Consider the following 20,827-nt stretch of genomic DNA (forward strand, 5'->3'; position numbering starts at 1 on the left):
CTCCCTACCCTCTTTCCGAACCACTGCCCCCGACCAGGTGCGGGTCCCGCGAGGGCAGTGATGTCTGGCTGGGGCCTCCCGGAACCGTTTGCCCAACCAGAGAAGCCCCAGCGTAACTGAGGCAGTGACACCTGAGCCACCGTCAGCCTGGGGGACTCGGGCACCTGCATCACCTGTCATCCAGGTGAGAGCTGGCCGGGCACAGGTGTGGACGCTGGCCCTGGTCACCAGGGAGGCAGGGCCCTTCTCCCTTCCAACCAACGGCTCGGCCAGCCTGTGGGCTCCCCCACACCTCCATGGACAGAGGGCCTTCGGGGGGCCCCGTCGGCCGCCTGTGGTCACACCCCCTCACTCGGCCACGCAGGTCGGCGCCGGGCTCTCTCGGCGCCGCCACGTGCCCGACGCAGAGTGACCCGGGGGTCTGCAGGCCTCCCATGAGCCCAAGGGGGCAGGGCAGGAGGCTGCCTTCTCCCCAGTTCACAGACAGCAACCAGAGGTGGGAAGAGGCAGGGCGGGGGCGAAGGCCGCCCTGGAGCCAGGCTCCCGCAGCGCGGCTCCCGCGGGCCCGGCCGGGCCCAGGCTGACAGCAAGGGCAGGAGCCGGGATGAGAAAAGGGACCAGGTCTCGCCATCTAGCACCTCGGGGTGGGGCAGGCTGGGCGCTGGGCTCTGCTGGCCTGGGCAGAGGCCCTCCCCGTCCACCGTCTCCTGGTGGCCGAGATGGAAAGCGGTGGGCGCTGCGGCAGGGCTGGGTGGCTCCCCACGGCCCTCGGCGGGTGGAGCAGGGTCCTCAGAGCGTCTGACAAGCATGGGAGCTAAGGGGCCACGGGCCAAGCGAGCTGCCCAGTGTCACCACACTGTGGCCTGGGACAACAGGGCCTCCTTCCCTGTCCCCTCACCTGAAAGATGAGAGGCTCAAGGAGGTGAAGCAGCCAGAGAGTGACCCCCAGACAGTGAGGGGCAGAGCCTGGTTCCTGGTCCCCTCCGCTGGTGTCTCCTCACTGCACCCCAGGCGGCCTGCCCTCCCAGGGGTCAACGCTGCCCACAGTACCACCGCACAGGCACACCTGGGGGTGGGGACGGGGTGGGGGCTCGGCCCACCTAGAGCCCCTGGGTCGAGCACAGAGCCCCTGATGGATGGGGGCAGGTGTAGCTCTCCCACGGAACCGCTGAGAAAACGTGGCTCAGAGAGGCTAAGCAACCACCCCTAGGTCACACAGCTACCAAGTGCCAGGCAGCCAGGCCATGCGATCACGTGGCCAGCCTCTTCCCTAACGCCCCACTCCCCACGGCTGTCACAAAGCTCCCAGGAGACTCTCAGGAGCCCCCAGGCCATTCTGCTGAGGACACACACCGGCCGGCTCAGGAGGTATCTCCTGGAGTCCATGACAGCACGCTTAATAAGGCCAGTGTCGGCAGAGCCCAGGCCCCATGTGATCTGTGCTCTCGGCCGTGGAGTCTCAGGCAGCAGGTCAGCGGTGACCTCAGGCAGCCCGTCTCCAAGCTCCTCCACAAATAACCCTGTGAACTAAATCTAATACACCTCTCTCCCAGCAGGAAATCACATTCGGGTTCTTCTGAAAAGGCATTTACTTACTTGAAAATCTCTTTCTCCCAGTATTTCTTTCCTCCATCTCACGAGAAAAGCAGCACACACGTACAAGTGGAAATGCGCGAAGCCCTCAGGTTCCGACTGCAAGAGAGAACAGCCGAGAAGGTCAGCGTGCAGCCCAGACAGGCCGGCCGGGAACACACAGCGGGGCCGGCTTGCTCGCTTTTTTACTCAAGGCCTCCGTTTCTAATTCTCATCTCATTAAAATAAGGACAATTTTCTCTCTAATCGGGCAGCAGGACACAGGGGATGTGCCCGGCGACCGGGTGCTCGTTTGCTTTCTTGCACGGATGATGGGGAGCAACGATAAAAGGCCAGTCCAAGGGGCTCCCATTCTACACACCCCGTGAGAAGGGACCCGTTTTCCCCACGGAGGCCGATCACTCAGCCCTGAACGAAAGGCAAGAGCAGAGCAGGCGTCCGGTCCGGGCACCGCCCGGAAACGATGCTGACTGGAAGCGTGGGGCAGCGAGGATGCTGCGTTCCCCTCGAGTGGTCACCTGCACCCCCTCCTCGCTGCTCCCCGCACTGCCAGGACAGACCTGGCAGTCGGCAGGGTGGGGAGAGGCAGACCCAGGGAGATGGGATAGAAGACCATGGAAATCATAAAATCCCAACTTGTTAGTGAGTGTGGGACAAGGGGGTTCAGCACAGCTGTGAAAAGAGGTCAGATGCTAGACGGTCTGACGGTTGAGCCAACAAAATACGCTGATGAATGCGGGACCTATGGGGTAGGAGAGAGAGAGGAACCTAGGATGACACCAACATCCTTGGCCTGAACAAGCGCAAAGAGGAAGCCGCCGTTTCCTAAGAGGAGGAAAGGTTTGTGGGAAATGGTGCAGGAGAAAGTGTGTTGATGGGAAGGTTGTGAGTCTGTCCTGCGGACACGCACCTGCTAGGCACCCGAGTGGAGCCGTCAGGCAGGCAGTGGGACAGATGAGTCCAGGGTGTGTTACCGAGTCCAAGCTGGCTCTGCTCGCCACACGACAGGCCAATAAATCGGAGACGAGGTGTTGAGGCAGGGAATATGACTTTATTTGGAAAGCCAGCAGACCGAAGAGATGGCAGACTAGTGTCTTTGTAAAACCATCTCACTGGGGTTTGGATGCCAGTTTCTTTTCTAGCACAGAGAGGAGGAGGAGACGAGAAGTAAAGTGAAAGGGCCGAACGTTTTGCAAATGTCCCCTGGAAGAACGGCCAGCCTCAGGGAGGGGATGTGTCGATTTCTTCTTTCTTATAGCCATCCACAGGTGGAACAGGGTCTGGATGTTTCCCTGAACAAAGGCACTTTGGTTTAACATTCAGGGGGCAGGGCTCCCCAAGGCAGGCCATTATGTATAGACAGTATCCTTTTAGTGAACAAAAGCAGCGGAAAACAAAGGTTAAAGTACAAGAAACAGACGCAACATGTAGTCAGAAGTGGCTCTTCCCTGTTACAAGTGCAAGAGGATGGCCCCACGGTCCAGGCCACAAGTTTACACTGAGGGCCTAACGGAACGAGCAGGGAGCTGGGAGGAGTGTGAGGTGCTGCCAGAGGGTCAGGTAACACGAGCCCGGGGAGGTGACTGACCACTGGGTTTAGCCACACGGAGGTCACTGGCAGGTCACACTGCCTGGAGTGTTAGAGGGTGCTGAGGAGAAAAGCCAGAGACGGGAGTGAGCTTCTGCATCCCACTGCCCTGTGCTGGCCGAACTGGCATCGGCATGTTGAGCAGAACTGCTGCAGTGTGGCGGCATCCTTCCCTTCTGCTTCCTGACTTAACAGCGACCTGACCACTGCTTTGCACCTTTCGTGCCAGAGAAGGAAGCTGTTTCGCACTAGAACTTTGTGTAGATAACGCGTAGCAGGTTAGGACGGTGCCCTCCTATTCCTAATTTACTAGAGTTCTTATGGATGGTTACAGAATTTCATCAGATGCTTTTCCTGAATCAACTGAGACAATAAGATTGTTTTCCTTTAATCTGTGAATGTGGTGAATTACATTGGTATCAGAGTTTCTTTAATGTTGAACCAACCTTGCATTCCCGGTAAACTCAATTTGGTCACAGTACGTTGTATTTTTTAATCACAGCTGGGCCCTGTTCGCTGATCTTTCATTTAGGATTTCTGCTCTCACACTTACAGAAAACTGGCTTCTCATGTTCCCTTCTAGAAGCATCCTTGTCTACTTTAATCATGAAGGTTGTGTTTGTCTCTTTCCTCCTCCTCTTCTCAGAGTCTGTATGAGACCAGGATACCTGTCCTTCGAAAGTTGGCTAGAAATGGGCTGGGCATGGTGTCTTCTTTGTGGAAAGGTCTGTACTCCTGATTCAATTTCCATATGATTATAAAACACTTCAGACTTTTTAAAATTTTTGAAAACTTTTCTTTTTGTAGGAATTTGCCACCTAAGTTTTCAAGGTTGCTCATAATATTCTATTTTTCTTTGAACCTCTGCTGCATTTGCAGCATCTAGACATTTCTTCTAAAATCATTATCCTTCTTGAAATGCAACCTTTAGAAGATCCTCTAATGAGAGGTCTTTCGTCAGTAAACCCTTTCAATTGTCGTCTAAAAATGTCTTTACTTCATTCTCATTCTTGAAAGATAGAACTGTTGGTTATTACTTTTAAAGATGTTAAAAATGACATCTTTTGGCCTCCACTGTTTAACGCTATCAATCTATTTGTCATTCCCTTGTAGGAAATCAAACTTTTCTTTCTGGCTGCTTTTGAGATACCCTCTTTGTCTTGGACGTTTTGCATTTTCCTTATAATATTTATTCTGCTAGAGATATCCTGAGAATGGGTTGCTTTCATCAGTTTTGGAAAACTGTCATCCATTATCTCCTATCAAACATCCATCTGCCCCCTGCCATTCTCTGCATTTTCTCAGAACCCAGGGTTAGGCAGGTGTGGTCTTTTCACTCTGCTCTCCATTTCACTTAACCTCTCTTTTTATATGTTCCATCTCTTTGTTTGTCTGGGAGAATTACTTTCTTCAAATCTTTCCTCCAATTTACTAGTCATCTCTTCAACTGTATCACAATTCCTGTTTAACTCACCCATTACATTTGAAACTTGCTTCTTTTCTCAGACCTGCTTTGTAAATCATGAGTTTCCCTTTCCTCCTTCTTTTTCATTCACTATGTTCCTTTTATCACTTTAAACATGTTAAACTTATTTTCTAGCACATCTCAGATAACTTTAAAGTCTGTAGTCTTTGTAGATCTCTTTCTTGCAGCTTGTTTTCTCTGCTGAGTCTTGCTCTTAGTGGCCTGCTTCCTTGTACTTTAGTGATTTTCCCCCTCTTGGAGCTTATGTTTGATGAAATAAAATTATTTTTAAGGCAGGACAAGAAATGTTTCAACATAAAATTCTCTCTGCCAGTCTGGGCCACTACTCCTCTTTAATGTGCACTGTGCACCTACACTACCCATGAACCAGACCTCCCAAAGGACACGGGCATGACTGCTCCGTCACAGACAGCAATTTTCTCCTGGCGCCAGCAAGGTAACTCCTTAGGAGATAACATTTCTTAATCCTGTAAGGGATCAGGATGACCTACTACTCGCCTTGTACGTGCAGATCTGGACTCTGTAAACTGTCAATACGTCATTTGATGGAGTATTACTCCTTCTCTCGAAAATGTATATAACTGTGCCTTTAACTTCTAACCGGAGGGACAGTCCTCAGAGCTTCGGAAAGACTGTCTCCCAGGTTATTATCCTCAGGTTGGCTCGAATAAGATTCTCCATTTCTTTCTTAGATTGACTATTAATTTTTTGTCGACACGTTCCTTGGAACTTTTATCTGTTGGAATTCTTTGAGGCGTGTATCAAAAATGGTTTTCTTTGGGGAAAAACAACTTTGTGCTTGCTTCTGCCAGAGCCTAAAGGCACTATTATCCCAAGTCTACTTTCAACTAAATTTTCAGCTTGAAATTTTGTAAGACAAGTAATATGAATTGGGACTCCAAACTCACGTGAATGCAGGACTGTGGTTAGATATTCCGAAGGGAGGTGTTTTCCTTCCTTTTCCCTTACCTTCCATGGCCAAGGCCAAGAAAGGCGAACAGTAGCACCTCTTCAGTCCCCGGACAGGCTCTAGGTTTGTCTCCTGCCTGAGGCTCATTACAACCAGGCAGAAGGCCCTGGAAATTAACTGGCAGGTACCCCTGGGTGAAGGCCTGCTTTGATGTTGCTCCCTTATCTCTCTCGATTTACATTTTCTCCAGATTTCTCCTATACGACAGTGTCTCTTCCTTTGCAGTTACGTTTTTGAGAAATACACCAGCAGCCTTCGCTGTATCCTGTGATGGAGGGGCCTCTTAATTTGCTTCACAACCTTTATTTAACCGGGGAGTGCAGAGGTCAGCCTCGGGCCAGCCCTGGGACCCATCCTCACTCGGAATTCAGGAGGTTGGGCTGTGAATCCTGCGTCCCCATAAGGTACCCCCAGCTGGCAAGCGGAGTGCAGTATAAGCCACGCGTTCACAGGAACACAGCATTCGGGGAAAATGGAGTTTTACAGCTTCGCTTAAGTGGATTATTTGCCTTCGATGACTTGGTAAATTATATTAAAATAGCAATTTAATAAATAAAAATTTCCTACCCTAATGGAAACTGGGCTTCTGCTTTAATGAAGCTTAACCTGGACAATAAACGTCGCCATCGCTGCCCGGATGAGACAAGCCTAGGAGGCAGGCTCTCCGCAGCGGACGCCCACACATCACAGGGCCCGCCACCCGTGCCCACTTAGGACGGGGGTCTCCGTCGTCTTTGGGACCTGGCACATGCAATCGGGACCTTCCCGACTGGCGCAAAATCAGCCACGTGGACCAGCCGTTTCCAAACAAGGCCAGGGAGGAGCCGGCGAGCACACAGAGAGCTCTCCAAGGGAAGAGGATACGCCTTCGGGAAGCCCCCTGGACAGGGGCCACTGCTGGAGGACCACGGCACCGACCCCCTGGGAAGCACCGTGCTGCGGCCATTTCAGAGCAGGCTCTAGGGAGGTGCCCGACCCTCCAGTCCAGGCCTTCCAGCCGCCACGGCACAGGGCCCAGGCTGCAAATCCTTATCTCCCATCTCCCCAGGCTCCAGACGACTTGGGAGGGAAAGGAAGCCAGAGAGCTGGAAAGGCCACTCAGCGGTACCACCAGGACGACAAGCAGGCCTTCCACCTTCGTGGCGGCCCGTCACCTCTGAAGAACAAGCCTGTTAGCAGAGCCTCCTCCTAAAATGCTCACCCTCGGGATTCTGAGGCTGGGGATTCTGGGGGTCAAAGAGAAACACCGGTCCTATAACGAATGCCATTTTTAAAAAATCATAAATCTCTCTAGCTAAGGAAAAGACAATTCACATAAGACCCCAGATGCACTTGAAAATGACCATTTAAAAGCCCCAATCCCATTCCAGTCGGATCAGGCATCTGAAATCTCAGGTCTTAAGATTTTTATTACCTCCAATCCACTGTGTCTAGCAAACCAGAGAGCAAACCCAAACCCCGCTCCAAAGAGAAGGCAGCAGGATGATGGATGCCCATGTCACTGCAGGGGACCCCCTGGCACTCAGAGCCCCTCCCAGGGCAGACAGAGGAGAGGAAAGGACGCCCTGACAGGCCAGGACTGCAGGCAGGTGGGCAGCCTTTGGGTGTGTGGGGCCCATCCCTGTAGGATTTTCCCTGGGGGAGAGGTGGAAGCACCCAAGAATGCATCACACCAAGTAAGTGCAAGACAGCCGTGGGAGAGATGCTCAAGTTCTCTGAAAGACATCAAAGAAAACCTAATAAACAGGAAGATACACCGGGTTAATGGACAAAAATTTCAAACCCGAAAAGATGTCAACTGCCTTCCATTGTAATTTATACATCAATGTATTTCTAATAAAAATTCCAACCATGTTTTTTTGTGGAATATGAAGCATATTCTAAGGTTGATGTTGAAGAGCAAAGGGCCAAGAATAGCAAGACAACCCCACAGATGGCCAGATAAGGGGAAGATCTACATCCACTCTCAAGGCATTTTGTGAGACTGATGAAGACCATGTGATCTGGGCCTAGGACAGGTGGGCCAGGCGAGCAGAGACCCCAGGCACAGGCCTGTGGTAATGTGGGTATTTGTCTTTGGCAGACAGGGTAGGCAGACCAGCTGGGGAAGGATGGATTATTTGATAAATGATACTGAAATAACTGGCTATCCATATGGAGAAAGTAAAATTAGGTCCCTACCTCATGCCATGCATAAGCCCCAATTCAAGGTGGATTACAAAGCAACCTGCAAAGGCAAAACCTTAAGAGCACAGGCATCAATTTTTAAAAAAATCTGTAAATTTGACAACACAAAAATTTAAAACTTATGTTTGACAAAGGCACTATAATTAAGGTAAAGGTATAAGGCACAGGTTAGCAAAGGATATCTGTCTGCAGTGCATATGACTGACAAAGGACTGTATCCAGTATCCAGTATATGTGTGTGTGTGTACATATATATACACACACACACATATTTTGTTGTTGTTGTTGTGGTACGCGGACCTCTCACTGTTGTGGCCCCTCCCGTTGCGGAGCACAGGCTCTGGACGCGCAGGCTCAGCGGCCTTGGCTCACGGGCCCAGCCTCTCCGCGGCATGTGGGATCTTCCCGGACCGGGGCACGAAGCCGTGTCCCCTGCATCGGCAGGCGGCCTCTCAACCACTGCGCCACCAGGGAAGCCCACACACATATTTTTTAATCCTCCTAAGAATCAGTAAGAAAAAGACAAACTACCTAATTAAAAAAATGGGCCAAGGATGTGAACAGACCTCGAGTGGCCAATAAAAATAGGAAAAGCTGCTTATACTCACTGGTAATCAAGGATGTGCAGAGCAAGACAGGTAAAAGAGAGACGTCAGTTCTTGTTTTTCAAACGGGCAAAGCCTAGAAATTGGGAGGACTGCAGAGTACGGGAGAGGATGTGGGCTGAAAGGAATTCTGCGCATGCTGGGCGGAGGGGGGGGCGATGCACCTGCTGTGAAGAGCCTGGTAATATCGAGATGTTTGCATCCTGTAACCCAGAAAAGTCCTGTCCTAAAGAGAGCATCTCCTACACCAGGGTATAAGGAGACACATACAAGAACGTTAGGATTGAGCGCTGTTTGTAACTGCAAAAAACTTCGAAACAACTCATGTCTTTCAACAGGAGATTGGATAAATTTTAACATATTCATACAGTGTGAAACTATAAAGAGTGAGAATAAATGAAAGACAGCTACATCCATCAACATGAATAAGCATTAAAATATAAAGCTGAACACAAGAAGCAGGTCACGAAAGAATATTTAAGTGTGATGCCGTTTATAGAAAGTTTCAGAATATCATCAAGATGATAAATATTGTTTATAGATACATATGTATGTGGTGAAAATGAAAAAAAAAGCATGTTTAGAAATTATAAAAAACCATTTCAATGTAGTGGTCACCTCTGGAGAATAAGGAAGGAAGCTTCAATGACAAATGTGAAATTTAATTTTTAAATAAGTAATAAATGATCTGAAACAAAAATGAAAAACGAACTGTCCGATTTGACAGAGCTGTGTAGTAAGTACACGGGCATTCACTGGATTATTAGCTACACTTTCTGTATACTTAAGACTTTTTAAAATTTAGGTAACTAATAAGGACCTACCGTATAACGCAGGGACCTCTACTCAGTACTCTATAATGAACTTAACGGGAAAAGAATCTAAAAAAGAGTGGATATATGTGTATGTATAACAGATTCACTTTGCTGTACAGCAGAAACTAACAACATTTTAAATCAACTATACTCCAATAAAGTTTTTTGTTTAAAAGAAGGCTTTTTATAATTAAAATAAAAGAAACAGACTGGGGACTAAATTGCAATGGCCTTTTCTGGGGTCACTGGGTGAGGGGCCACTAATTCCCATGGCTCCAGCCCAGCCTGGGGCATCTGTCTGGCCCCAGCCACCTCGCTGTCACTCAGACTGTGGCCTCAGGTGGATTCTGACCTCCACGACCTTGGGCAACCCCTGCTCACGTCTCCTCCCGGGGCCACAGGCACAGGGGGCGGGGGGCAGCCCCTAACTGCCCTCCGTCTTCCCTTTGACCTTCCGAGACTCTTTCCTCTGCCCTCAAGCCAGCGGGGCTGTCGGCGTGTTTACACTCTTACAGAGAAGGCTTGATTTCTGAGAGGAGCTCAGAGCATGAGAACCTAATGCACAAGAGCTGTCCCTGGGGCAGCCCGGCCTCTCCTCTCTCCTTCAGCTGCCGGCCAGAGGCAGAAGATAAACCCGGGCGCTCCTAACATGAGCTTTCTTCAAACCGCATGTCAGCTTCCACAGTGGATCCAGTTTTGCTTATAAAATGACAAAATGAAAGTCTGAAATGACTACACGATTAACTAAATGCAAACGACTTACATACGGCGTACACTTTTCAAAAAGTAGGCAACCAGGCCAAGAAACAGCTTTCCTTCTGTCTTTTATGATAGAGAAATTGTGATAAATTTTTCACCTTTAATCACACCATTAAACTTTGCTTATAATTTCTGGCACTGAAATAAAACCGAATGGCCTTCTGGCACAGGAGATTTTCCTATGTACATGTATTTATGTAGATGGATTTCTGAGGCCATTCAAACGACAGGAAATGTCTCCCATTCTTTGTGCGGATCCGAGTGCGCCAACTTCAGCTGTGCAAGCAAAATCTTTGCTATGATTTCCTTTGAAATATTCATCACCAGGCCAGTGCATTACACAATTACCTACCAGGAATGCAGAGCACGGCCATCTTAAAATTCACACCGACGCCCTCATGTTTGGGGCCTGGGCTGGTAATGGAACTGTAAATCACATTTCATTATGCAGCCAAATCCTGAGGCATAAATGAGCTGGTGCTCATCCAGCCGGCCTCAGAGTGACTGATCTATTATCTCTTGCCAGATAATTCACGCATGTGTCTGTCCACGTCTGAGAACACTCCAAATGGCTAAATGACAAAGGTCACGGCCTGTCCACTTCATTCCGGGAGTCACTGGTGGGATGCTCATCCAACAGGGAGGGCTGGTCTGGGAAAGGGAGGTGACCCACCTGCTGTCGCTCTGATGTGTCAGCAATTCCCAACTGAAATGAACATTTTAAAGCTGGAAAAAGCATAAGATAACAAAGAATACTGAAATATTTTTTTACATTCCTAATAACTGTTTATTCCTTTGTTGATGATGTATCAGGGTTCTCTGGAAAAACAGCACCAAAAGGATGTGTGTGTGTTGGCACAACAGGACACACACATTTATACACACACACACACACACACACACACACACACACACATATGTGTATACACACACACACACACACACACATATGTATAAAGAGACTGACTATAGAAGCTTGGAGAGCCCAGAATCTGCTGGAGAAGCCCAGCAGGCTGCAGGCCCAGGGAAGAGCTGATGCTGCAGTTGAACTGCAAAGGCCTTCTGGAGGCAGAATTGCTTCTTGCTCAGGGGAGGCTGGCCTCTGTTGCATTCAGGCCTTCAGCTGATTAGACGAGGCCCACCCATGTGACGGAGGGCAATCTGCTTTATTCAGAGTCCACCAATTTAAATTTAATCTCATCCAGCAACACCTTCACAGAAACATCCAGAATAATATTTGACCAAATAGCTGGGTATCGTGGCCCAGCCTGCTTGACACACAAAATTAACCATCACCCAGATCACGACCCATCTTCAATTCTGAAAGGCATTCTCCAGTGCTGTGTTGCTAGATCCTTTTAACTGACGAACTACTGGTTTAGGTATTCAGTTAATCAACAAGAGAAACAACAAGCTCCTACGGCTCACAGAGCCATGAGGGAGAAGTTGATCCTTAAATGCAGACAAGGCACACCAGCGAAAACCAGTTAAGAGCCAAACAACGGCTTTGATTTAAATATGTTGGCACAGGCCTCAGGACAGACACACATTCCCCCAGCATGTGCGCTTGGAGCAGACTGTGTGCCACTCGGCCGCCCGTGGAGCACGGGCCGCTCGTCACCTCCAAGAGACATCAGGCGAGGGGGCGCTCACACCACAAGTTCACATCACAAGTGTTGCGTTGCCTGCACATGCCTGGCTCCTTTATGGATGAAATCAAAGCCATCCTTTGAATGCTGCTCTGTCAAAACTTCGTGAATTATACAAGTTCTGGAGAACTGCAGGGGCCAGAGCCAGCACCACATTGTCTCTAACCTCGGCTGTCCTTCTTACAGCCCCTCCCATTTCCCAAATTTAAACATTGCATCCCTGATGGCCTGGCATCTTTGTGAGACCATGAATCACGGTCTGGACTATGGGCACCCCCTTACAGGAGTTTTTGCTACCCTGTCCAACCTGATAATCCCTACTATTGTTTAAAGTTTGTCAAGGATGTTCCTGGCAAATTAAAAGGAAGATCCTGCTGTGGGTCCTGATCATTTTTTCTTTGAAGTAAGAAATGACATCACACCAGTTACTGACTCAAAGCTTCAATTCTCTCTGTAGACCAGACTGAGCCAAGAGAGCAGAAAGGTCAGGGTGAGCGAGTGAGCTGCAGCTCTCGGTGAACAAGCCAATGTCCATCCACAGCCCTGCAAGGACGGGCAGGTCTGCACACGTGCCCGTCCACAGGCTGGTACCGGGAGAGCTCAAGTGGCACACCCTGCCTGTGTGGCGAGCCTGTGCTCGGGAGCTGGGTCCCCCCTTCACCGCCCCCGTCTCCGCTGCAGCTCCAGCCCTGGCCTCCTCCCTGACTCTCTCCTGAGGCTCCTCCCAGGTCTCAAGGCCTCGAGGGCCCCTGCCTCTGCCCGCACCTCCCCGGCCGCCTCCCCTGCGGCCTCTCTTGGCTGACTCGGAGGGCTGTGCAGCCTCCCTCCTGTGCTCAGTGCCATGTCCCCACAATACACCAGGACACGCGTGTGCAGCCCGCTCCTGTACCCCCGCCCTCTGCGCAGACACCGGCCCACGGGGACCCCTCTGCCCTCCTGGAGAGGGCAGCTGACCAGCTGATCTGGTCCCAGCTCCCGTGCTGCCTCGGCTGCCAAGTGCTTGTCTAGGAGCACAGGGCGCATGTCTACTCTCAGGGTGAGCTCCAGAAAGGCCAGGGTGACGTGTCTAGCTGCACAGCACAAAGCCCTGCGCCCGGACAGGGACAGAGAATGAGGCCGACACCCCGCTGCGTATCTCATGGTGAGCACGAGTGTTAAACTTGTTAAAGACAGACGGACAGCTTAGCTCCAAATAAACCTCAGGCTCCTCGTAGGAAAGAGAGGGCTGAGCCAGACACCTTCTCAGGCCTCAGACGTCGGGACAGGCTCCAGGGTTTGCACTGCGAGGGCAGGACCCCGAGGGGGCGAGCGCCACGAGTCCACTCCCAGAAGGGTCGTTTCTGGATGCCTGCCTCTGTCCACTTGCCCACACAGCCATCAGCCTCACGAGCAGTTCTCTGTAAAGTCTCACTCTGGTAGTAAACGAACGAGGAGGATTCTGAGAGCAGAGGAACTCGTGACCTGTAGGCCCCTGCAGGCCCCGCGTCTGCCTGGACGGGGGAAAGATCACTCATTTGCTACAACAAAGCAACAAAGGACACTGACTTGAGCCAAAATGTTAGCTTTTCCATCTCCTTGACTGGCATTCCCCAAAGTTACTTGGCCAGGGGAGTACGCGGGAGGCAGACGGTGGTGGTGGAGGTTCACAGGGGCCACGCACACCCTCCACCGGATGATACTGTCTGAAACGAGAGGGCGCGAGCTTGGCTGGTCCCCAGACACCCCCGGCTGACGTGGTGCTCCCTACAGGCAGGGGCTGGGCCTCCCATCACCTGTGCCCTTCATGCCAGCTCAGTGCTTGGCATCAGATGTGCTTTGGGGCCCGTCGGGTGGATGAGGCTCACTCAGATGGACCAACAGATGTCCACTCTCAGCGTGAAGCAGAAGCAGAATCTCAATCTCTTGGTCACAAGCCTGGACCCTTCATTCTTAACCAGCTCCTAAGAGGCTGTCACACGAAGTGAAATCTGAGAACCACTTGGGTTGTGAGCTTCTGGGGACGAGGACCTGCCTTCCCTTTGCCTGGGTCTCCCCCAGCAGCTAGCACAGTGTTTCCACACACAGCCGGTATTTGGAAAATGATCAGAATACCGAGTGAATGAATGAAGGCCACGATCAAGCCCCAAGTTACGGACTAAGCTCGTTGCTTCCCGATGAGTGAACATCCTCAGACCACCAACCTTGAGTCAAGATTTAAATCAGCCCCCTTGTAAATAAGGCTGTGACTAGGACTGTTATTGCTTTGGAACTAATTTGACACAAAGAATCCACATTCACCTAATAGCCATTCTCTAGGGAATGCCCAGATTTAGCAGAAAACATTGACAACAGAGAAAAGAATTTCCTGTGAGCTCAAACAAGGAAAATTACACAGACACCGCGGCAAACTAAGAAATAAGAAAGAGTCTGACGCAATGTGACTGTCCCCGTGTCCAGTGGTCCTGCGCCATGACCACAGGACCACTCTACATCCTTTCAGGCCTTGTTCCTTCCAAACTCCCTCCCCCAGGCCACGCCTTGAGAGTGATTTCTAAAAACATTTTATAATAAGACTTTTCAAAAACTCCCCAAACTAGAAAGCACAGAATAAAGGAGCCCATGTACCCATTCTTCAGGGTACACACAACGATCACATGTGGCCAAACCTGTTTCATCTCCTACCCAATCCCCACGCCGCCCACATGCTGTGGGAATATTCTAAGGAAATCCCCGTCATCACAAGTCATCCATGAAAAGCAGGTCACCTGTTCTGTGGGTGTTTCCCACTCGGGCTCTGGCTGGCGAGTGGCGCCTGTGTCCCCTTCCCCAGGATGTCCTGTGAGCTTGGACTTAGACCCTGAAGCTGGGGCGGAGTCGGATGCAATTCTGTTTTGCGGGAATTGACAGAGCAGCGCACCCTTCATGCTTCCCATCAGGAGGCTCGTGGCTTCTGCGTCTCTCCTTCACGACACTATGATTGATTAGCGGGTCCAGGTTTTGCCAGACGGACCCATGCATTAGAAAGTTCCCTGCCAGCCACCTCTGAAGATTTTCAAAGCCATTGGTGAGAGTCCTTAAGCTGTTATATGATTAGGGTGACAATGTGATTCTTTCCTTCCCTCTGCATTTATATCCGCTTTTTTTCTGTAAGGAATAACTTCTCCTCAAAAACTATTTGATTGCCAGAAAAGCACAATACCTTGCTTGAATCGTTCCTCTTGTTTATCAGGTGATGCCCTAGCAACCTTCAAAGGCAAGCTGGTGAGGGTTTAGTTTAGAAATCACGATGAATTCATAGACCTAACATATCTGTTTTATTTTAATCCACTGCCTTCATAATTCTTCCTGATGTTCAATCTTCCCATTTCTGACCCCTTTAAATTGGGCTTCTGACGTGACCCCAGAAGTCTCTAAGAGGCCCCTTGCTTTCTTTATGATGAGATGCTCCAGAATCATCTTGAACATTTCCTGCCCTAGACCTGGGACTGCGCCTTTTCCTAAGGAGCCCTGGTTCCTTTTCACGGGAAATGGTATGGAGACTCCACAGGGTGCTCATTTACACTGGGTGGATCCCTGGACCCAATAATTTTCAGTGGAGGAAGCTAGAAGATGTGATTTTCTTTCTTTTAAAGAGAAGAATACATCACAGGTTCATACTGAGCCTTAAATCATATTTAAGATTATAGCGTTTTTCCTTCTTTGATTCTCTTTAGGTTAAAAATCTTAGTTCCTATAACATTATCATAATTACTTATTTGCTTTGCCCTAATGTATGTATTTATGTGTAATGTGTGTATATAAACCATAATTTCAAGATAGCACTAATGTTATTACTAACAATATGATTACTGAGTAGAGTTTTTAAATTTTTTTGCAATTCTTTTTGTGCTTGAAATATATGCTACTAGGACTGTACATGCAAATTGCTCAGAAGTCTATTCAAAGTAATTTTGCTCTGTGTGATTAGGCCACCAACTCAATATAGAGTTAGGTTCATATTTTACCTTTTAATTTTGTGCTTGCTTTTTAAGGCCCACTTGCTTAGGTTTAGTTTGGTTTTACACTTATGAAAAGCAACACATGACTCCACAGTAAAAACCTCAAACAAGGTGCATTTGGAGAAGTCGGGCTGCATCCCTGTCTCTCCACACCACCCATCCTCCCCACGAAGACCACACCTTTTCCACTAGGTTCTGGTTTACCCTTTCACTGACTTTTGTTTGTAATATAAGTAAACATGTGTGCACTCAGGAAAAGGTGTGTGTGTGTCTGTCCGTCCGTGTGTGTCTGTGTGTCTGCTCATACACTCCCAACCAACCAACAAGTGAGGGCACCCACGCATGCTGTCTGTGCCTTGCCCCTCCCAGCAAACAGTACAGCCAAGACGCCCCCAGCCACGCGCAGAAAGCCCCCTCAGCCCTCCTCACCCCTGTGGGGTGCACCAACCCCTGGGAGTGTCAGTTTAGTCAACCAGCCCTGTGCTGACAGACATCTGTGGGGTTTCGGGCCTTTCACCGTTACAAACAGTGCTACAAAGGATAGGCCCTGTGGAAATAGCATTTTCTCTTTTCTCCAGCTTAACTTTCGGATGGCTCCTGGGCCAACAGGGAAGAGCCTGTGTTGTTGGCAAGAGAACAACAAATAGCCCTTGTATGCATCCTTCCTGGGCCCTGCTTTCGACCTGCTGCAGCTCCGTCCTCACCTCCCCGCTGGCTGCCCGCCTTTCTTACCAGCTTACGGGTCAGTCACTACCTGCTGACGGCTCACCTTCGGTGGGCGCTGAATAACGTTAGCCCTCGTACAAATATTACTGCATGTATACTAGCGGTACAGAGGGACAAGGGCCTACATTGTTGTCTTCTCATTGAACCTTTTGCCGAGATAACTGTAGATCCACGTTCAGTTGCAAGAAATAATACAAACAGACCCCATGTTCCCTCTACACAGTTAGGGGCTACCCTTCTAATTTGCAGGAAAAGGAACACTGATCAACCCCCTGGCCTGGACCCCGTGCTGCTCACACAGCTGACGGCACGAGCTCAATGGACACATCACGGTCATCAGATATTTCACACGGGCTACTGAGCCAAGGCATGTAGTGGGCGCTGGTGGGCTGAAAATTTTTAACCTGGAATACGATTTTAACTTCACTGTTTAAATGAAGATTCCTTTGCTTTGCACATCCACCAGCGCACATGTATGTGGATGCAGGATGCACGTGTATCCATGTGCATGGATGCAGATGTTGGTGTGACCTTTTCTAAACAGAGTCCAGCTATTCTCCCATCTCTGGGCTCCTGGTGAATAAATATTAATTTGACCATGAAAATTATACTCTTCAGATCCTTGGCCATTATTTTTTTTCTGCTTGATAATTCATACACAGATAAGAAAGAACTAAAGTTCTCCATTACAACTGTAATCTTTCTATCAGATTCTGGCTTTATGTTTTCTTATCTCCGTGACTTAGGACATATATATTTAATATTGTTTTGCTACAATAAAATGGCTCTTTAATTAATTCAATAAAATTTCCTTTAGTCTTTTTAATCTTAATACTATCATTCACTATTTGGCTTCTGCTCGAGGTCGAACGGGAGAGCTTTAGCCAGCATTTTATTTCTAATCCTTTTATGGCCCAAAAGGAGGAATAAATGCTAAGAAGGAAAATTCAAACAAAATCTGACAAATATATTTTAAGATTTTACATGAATGAAACATTCATTGAATCTGTGGGTATTTAAAATAATAGTTTTGGTGCTCAACTTTACTTTTTGGAAAAACTCAATTCATGGCCAGCCAAATACTTTGATGTTTTACTATTTTTAAATTGTTTAAGTAAATATTGAGTTAATACCAAATATTTTTTTACATATATGGGAGTAGACGCATACCAACAGAACAAGAATCCTTCGGCTTACTACCCATCGTTTAAGAAGAAAACTAACCTCTCACTGGGTAACTTTCTCCAAAGCCCGCCCAGCCCTTTCCTTGAGATTCCAACCCTTCCAAGGTACACAGTGTCCCCAACTGTGTGTTTATCACTTCCTTGACTTCCTTTATCTTTGCACCACAGTTGTTTCCTTCTGGATCTGAATTTTAGATAAATGTAGCACAAGGTATATGTGGCTCGAGGACTTTTATTTCATTCAACACTACGGCCCTGAAATACACGCCTGTCACTTCATGCAGCCGCAGACCGTTATTACTTTCCGTGCCTCGCTGACACTCCACGGTTTCTTCATCCACACCACTGCCGACGGGTCTTTAGGCTCGTCTCCATTTCTGGCTATTACAAATCAGTGCTGCTGGAATCCTCGTGCACATTTGTAAGAGTCTCTCTAGATGACTGGTTCTCAAACCGCTCTGTGCTCCGGAATCACTCGGAGCCCCACCCCGCCAGCACATCTGATCCAGGGGAGCTTTGGGGCGGGGCCCGACAACCTGCATGTCTGACGAGCTCCCCAGTGCTGCCGCTGCTGCTGACCCAAGGACCACACTTTGAGAACAACCGTGCCGTGCGGAATTCTGCAATGATGGGAACGTCTTACGTCTGCGCTGTCCAATCGGCAGCCGCCAGCCACAGCGGGGTCCTGAGTATTTGAAAGCTGGCCTATAGGACTGGGGAACTAAATTTTTCAGTTCTTTAAATTTTAACTAATATTCACCTAAATGGCCACATGTGGCTAGTGACAGCGCAGCTCTGAGTACATATAACCCAGGAGTGGAACACCTGGGTGGGGAAGAATGCATCTCCTCAACTTTCCTAGGAAAAGCCAAGGGATTTTTTGAAGTGTTTTTTTACTGGTTTACACTCCCCCCCCGACCGGCCCCTCCAGTGCATATGATGGTTCTTATTGCTCTACATCCTCAGTCCTCCCTAAAGTGTGATATTCTGTCTTTCAAACTTACGCAGAGGGTTCTTAAACCCTCCCTGGTAACAGGCGTGCGCGGGTGCGCGCGCGCGCGCAAACACACACACACACACACACACACACACACACACCTTGGCACGAGGGTCCTAGGGCAGGGCGGGAGCTATTGCTAAGCAGCCTGACCCTGAGGACAGAGCCCTTTGCGGGTGATTGATCTATTCAGAGGGCTCTCCCTTGACCTCACTGCCTGCGGTGAACGTTTCCTTTTGTCCCAAGCACTTGGCAAGGCCTCAAAATTGAAGCTCAAGCTCAAAAGATTGAAAAAATATGACTTCAGTGTCCCACTTACTCTGGGCACATGTGTTGACTCCGTTTTGGTTTTGTTTTACGGTTTTAGGGACAGTTTTTTTAAAATTGAGCATGTCTAGCCAGTATTTTAAAATTTTTCTTAGCTTTTTCTGATGTAGAATTTGCATAAGGAGAAATACAGAAACCTAAGAATACTGCCTGATGAGTTTCGACAAGTAAATGTACCAGCGGAATCAACATCCCTATGAATACAGAATGCACCCTTCCCAGGCATCCTGCAGGGGAGTCACAGGAAACCCACCGTCCGGAGCTCTCTCACTACTGATCCATTTCGCCAGTTCCAAAACCTCATATAAATGAACTCACACGGTACGCACTCTGGTGTTCGGCTTTCACTGGCAAACACAGTGACTTTGAGATTCATTCCATTGTCGCTGAAAAGCATCACATTGTATGAATTTGTTTACCCATCCCCTGCTGATAGGTGTTTGAGCTGTTTCCAGTTTGGGCTAATATGAATAAAGCTGCTCTGATCACTCTCCTACAAGAGGGGTGTGTGTGTGTGTGTGTGTGTGTGTGTGTGTGTGTGTGTGTGTGTGCAAATATAAATGTTCATTTCTCTTGTGTAAAGACCTGGGAATGGAGCTCTTGGATCAGAGGGCATATGTATGCTTAGTTTTATAAGAAATTGCCACTTTTCACAAGTGGCGTTACCATTTAACATTCCACCAGCCATATATAAGATTTCACATACTTGCCAATGTTTAGCACTATCAATTCTTTTAATTTTAGCCATTCTGGTGAGTGTATAGTGGTCTCTCACTGTGGTCTACTTTGCATTTCTCTGATGACTAATGATGTTGAGTATTTTCTCAAGTGTGTATTGCCTATTCATCTACTTTTGTGAAATGTCTAAGTGTTCTGTCCATTTTTTAATTGAGCTATTTGTCTTTGTAATATTGAGCTACAGGAATTTTTATACACCCTGGATAGGAGTCCTTTGTCAAATATGTGCATAATAAATACTTCCTCCCAGTGTGCCTCTTAACTATTCTGGACTTCACCTGGTTCCATTATTCTACTATTTAGTCTTATGTCAACATCACACTATCTTGATTACTGCGGCTTATGGTCCATCTTGAAATCAAGACTTTAAGCTCTCCACCTTAGTTCTTCTTTAACAAAGTGTAAGTTTTGCAATCTTAGGTCCTTTGTATTTCCATATACATTTCAGAATAAACTAGTTAGTTTCTACAGAAAAGCTTTTGGTAGAATATGATTGGGAGTGCACTGACTCTACAGATCAATTTGCAGAGAATTAATATCTTAATATTAAGTCTTTCAACTTATAAACATGGTGTATATCTCACCAAGTATTTCAACTTCTCTGAGCAATGCTTTGCAATTTTTAGTGTAAAAATCTTAAGTATCTTTAGTTAAAATTGTATTTATTGTTATGAATTTCATGTTAGTATAAATGATATTGGTCTCTAAATTTCATCTTCTAATTTTTCATTGCTAATACATAGACATACAATTGATTTTTGCATATTAACCTGTATCCAGCATCTTTATTAGTTCTTGTTCTTTTTTTTTTTTTGTCAGACTCTAGGATTTTCTACATATGTAATCAATAAGGACAGTTAACTTTTTACTTTCCAATCAGTATAATTTTTATTTCATTTTCATTCCTGATTGGCCTGGCTAGACCTTCACGTGTAATATTGAATAGAAGTGGTGAGAGCAAATATCTTTGACTTGTTCTCAACTTACGGGGAAAGCATTTGATAACTTTACCATTAAATGTGATGTAAGCTGTAGAGTTTCTGGATGCCTTTTATCATCGAGGAAGCTTCCTTCTACTTACAGTTTACTGAGAGTTCTCTTCATGAGTGGGTGTTGAATTATCAAATGCTTTTTCTGTATCTTTTGACATGATCTTATAGTTTTCCCCCTTATTCTGTTACTGGGATCAATTACATTGAATTTTTTTTTTTTTTTTTTTTTTTTTT

General features: G+C 47.8%; 1 protein-coding gene across 2 annotated transcripts in view; it reads right to left on the reverse strand.

Moving 5' to 3' along the window:
• TBC1D22A (TBC1 domain family member 22A) overlaps positions 1 to 20,827 on the reverse strand; it is a 324,171-nt gene that overhangs the window by 33,049 nt on the left and 270,295 nt on the right. For both annotated transcript variants that reach the window (XM_007453900.1, XM_007453901.1), the window contains one exon: positions 1,597 to 1,692. In XM_007453900.1, coding sequence (XP_007453962.1) covers positions 1,597 to 1,692 — 96 coding nt within the window. The remainder of the gene's footprint in view (positions 1 to 1,596; positions 1,693 to 20,827) is intronic.

Source organism: Lipotes vexillifer, unplaced genomic scaffold (genome assembly GCF_000442215.2).
Source record: "Lipotes vexillifer unplaced genomic scaffold, Lipotes_vexillifer_v1.1 scaffold382, whole genome shotgun sequence".
In the NCBI taxonomy this organism is placed as follows: Eukaryota; Metazoa; Chordata; class Mammalia; order Artiodactyla; family Lipotidae; genus Lipotes; species Lipotes vexillifer.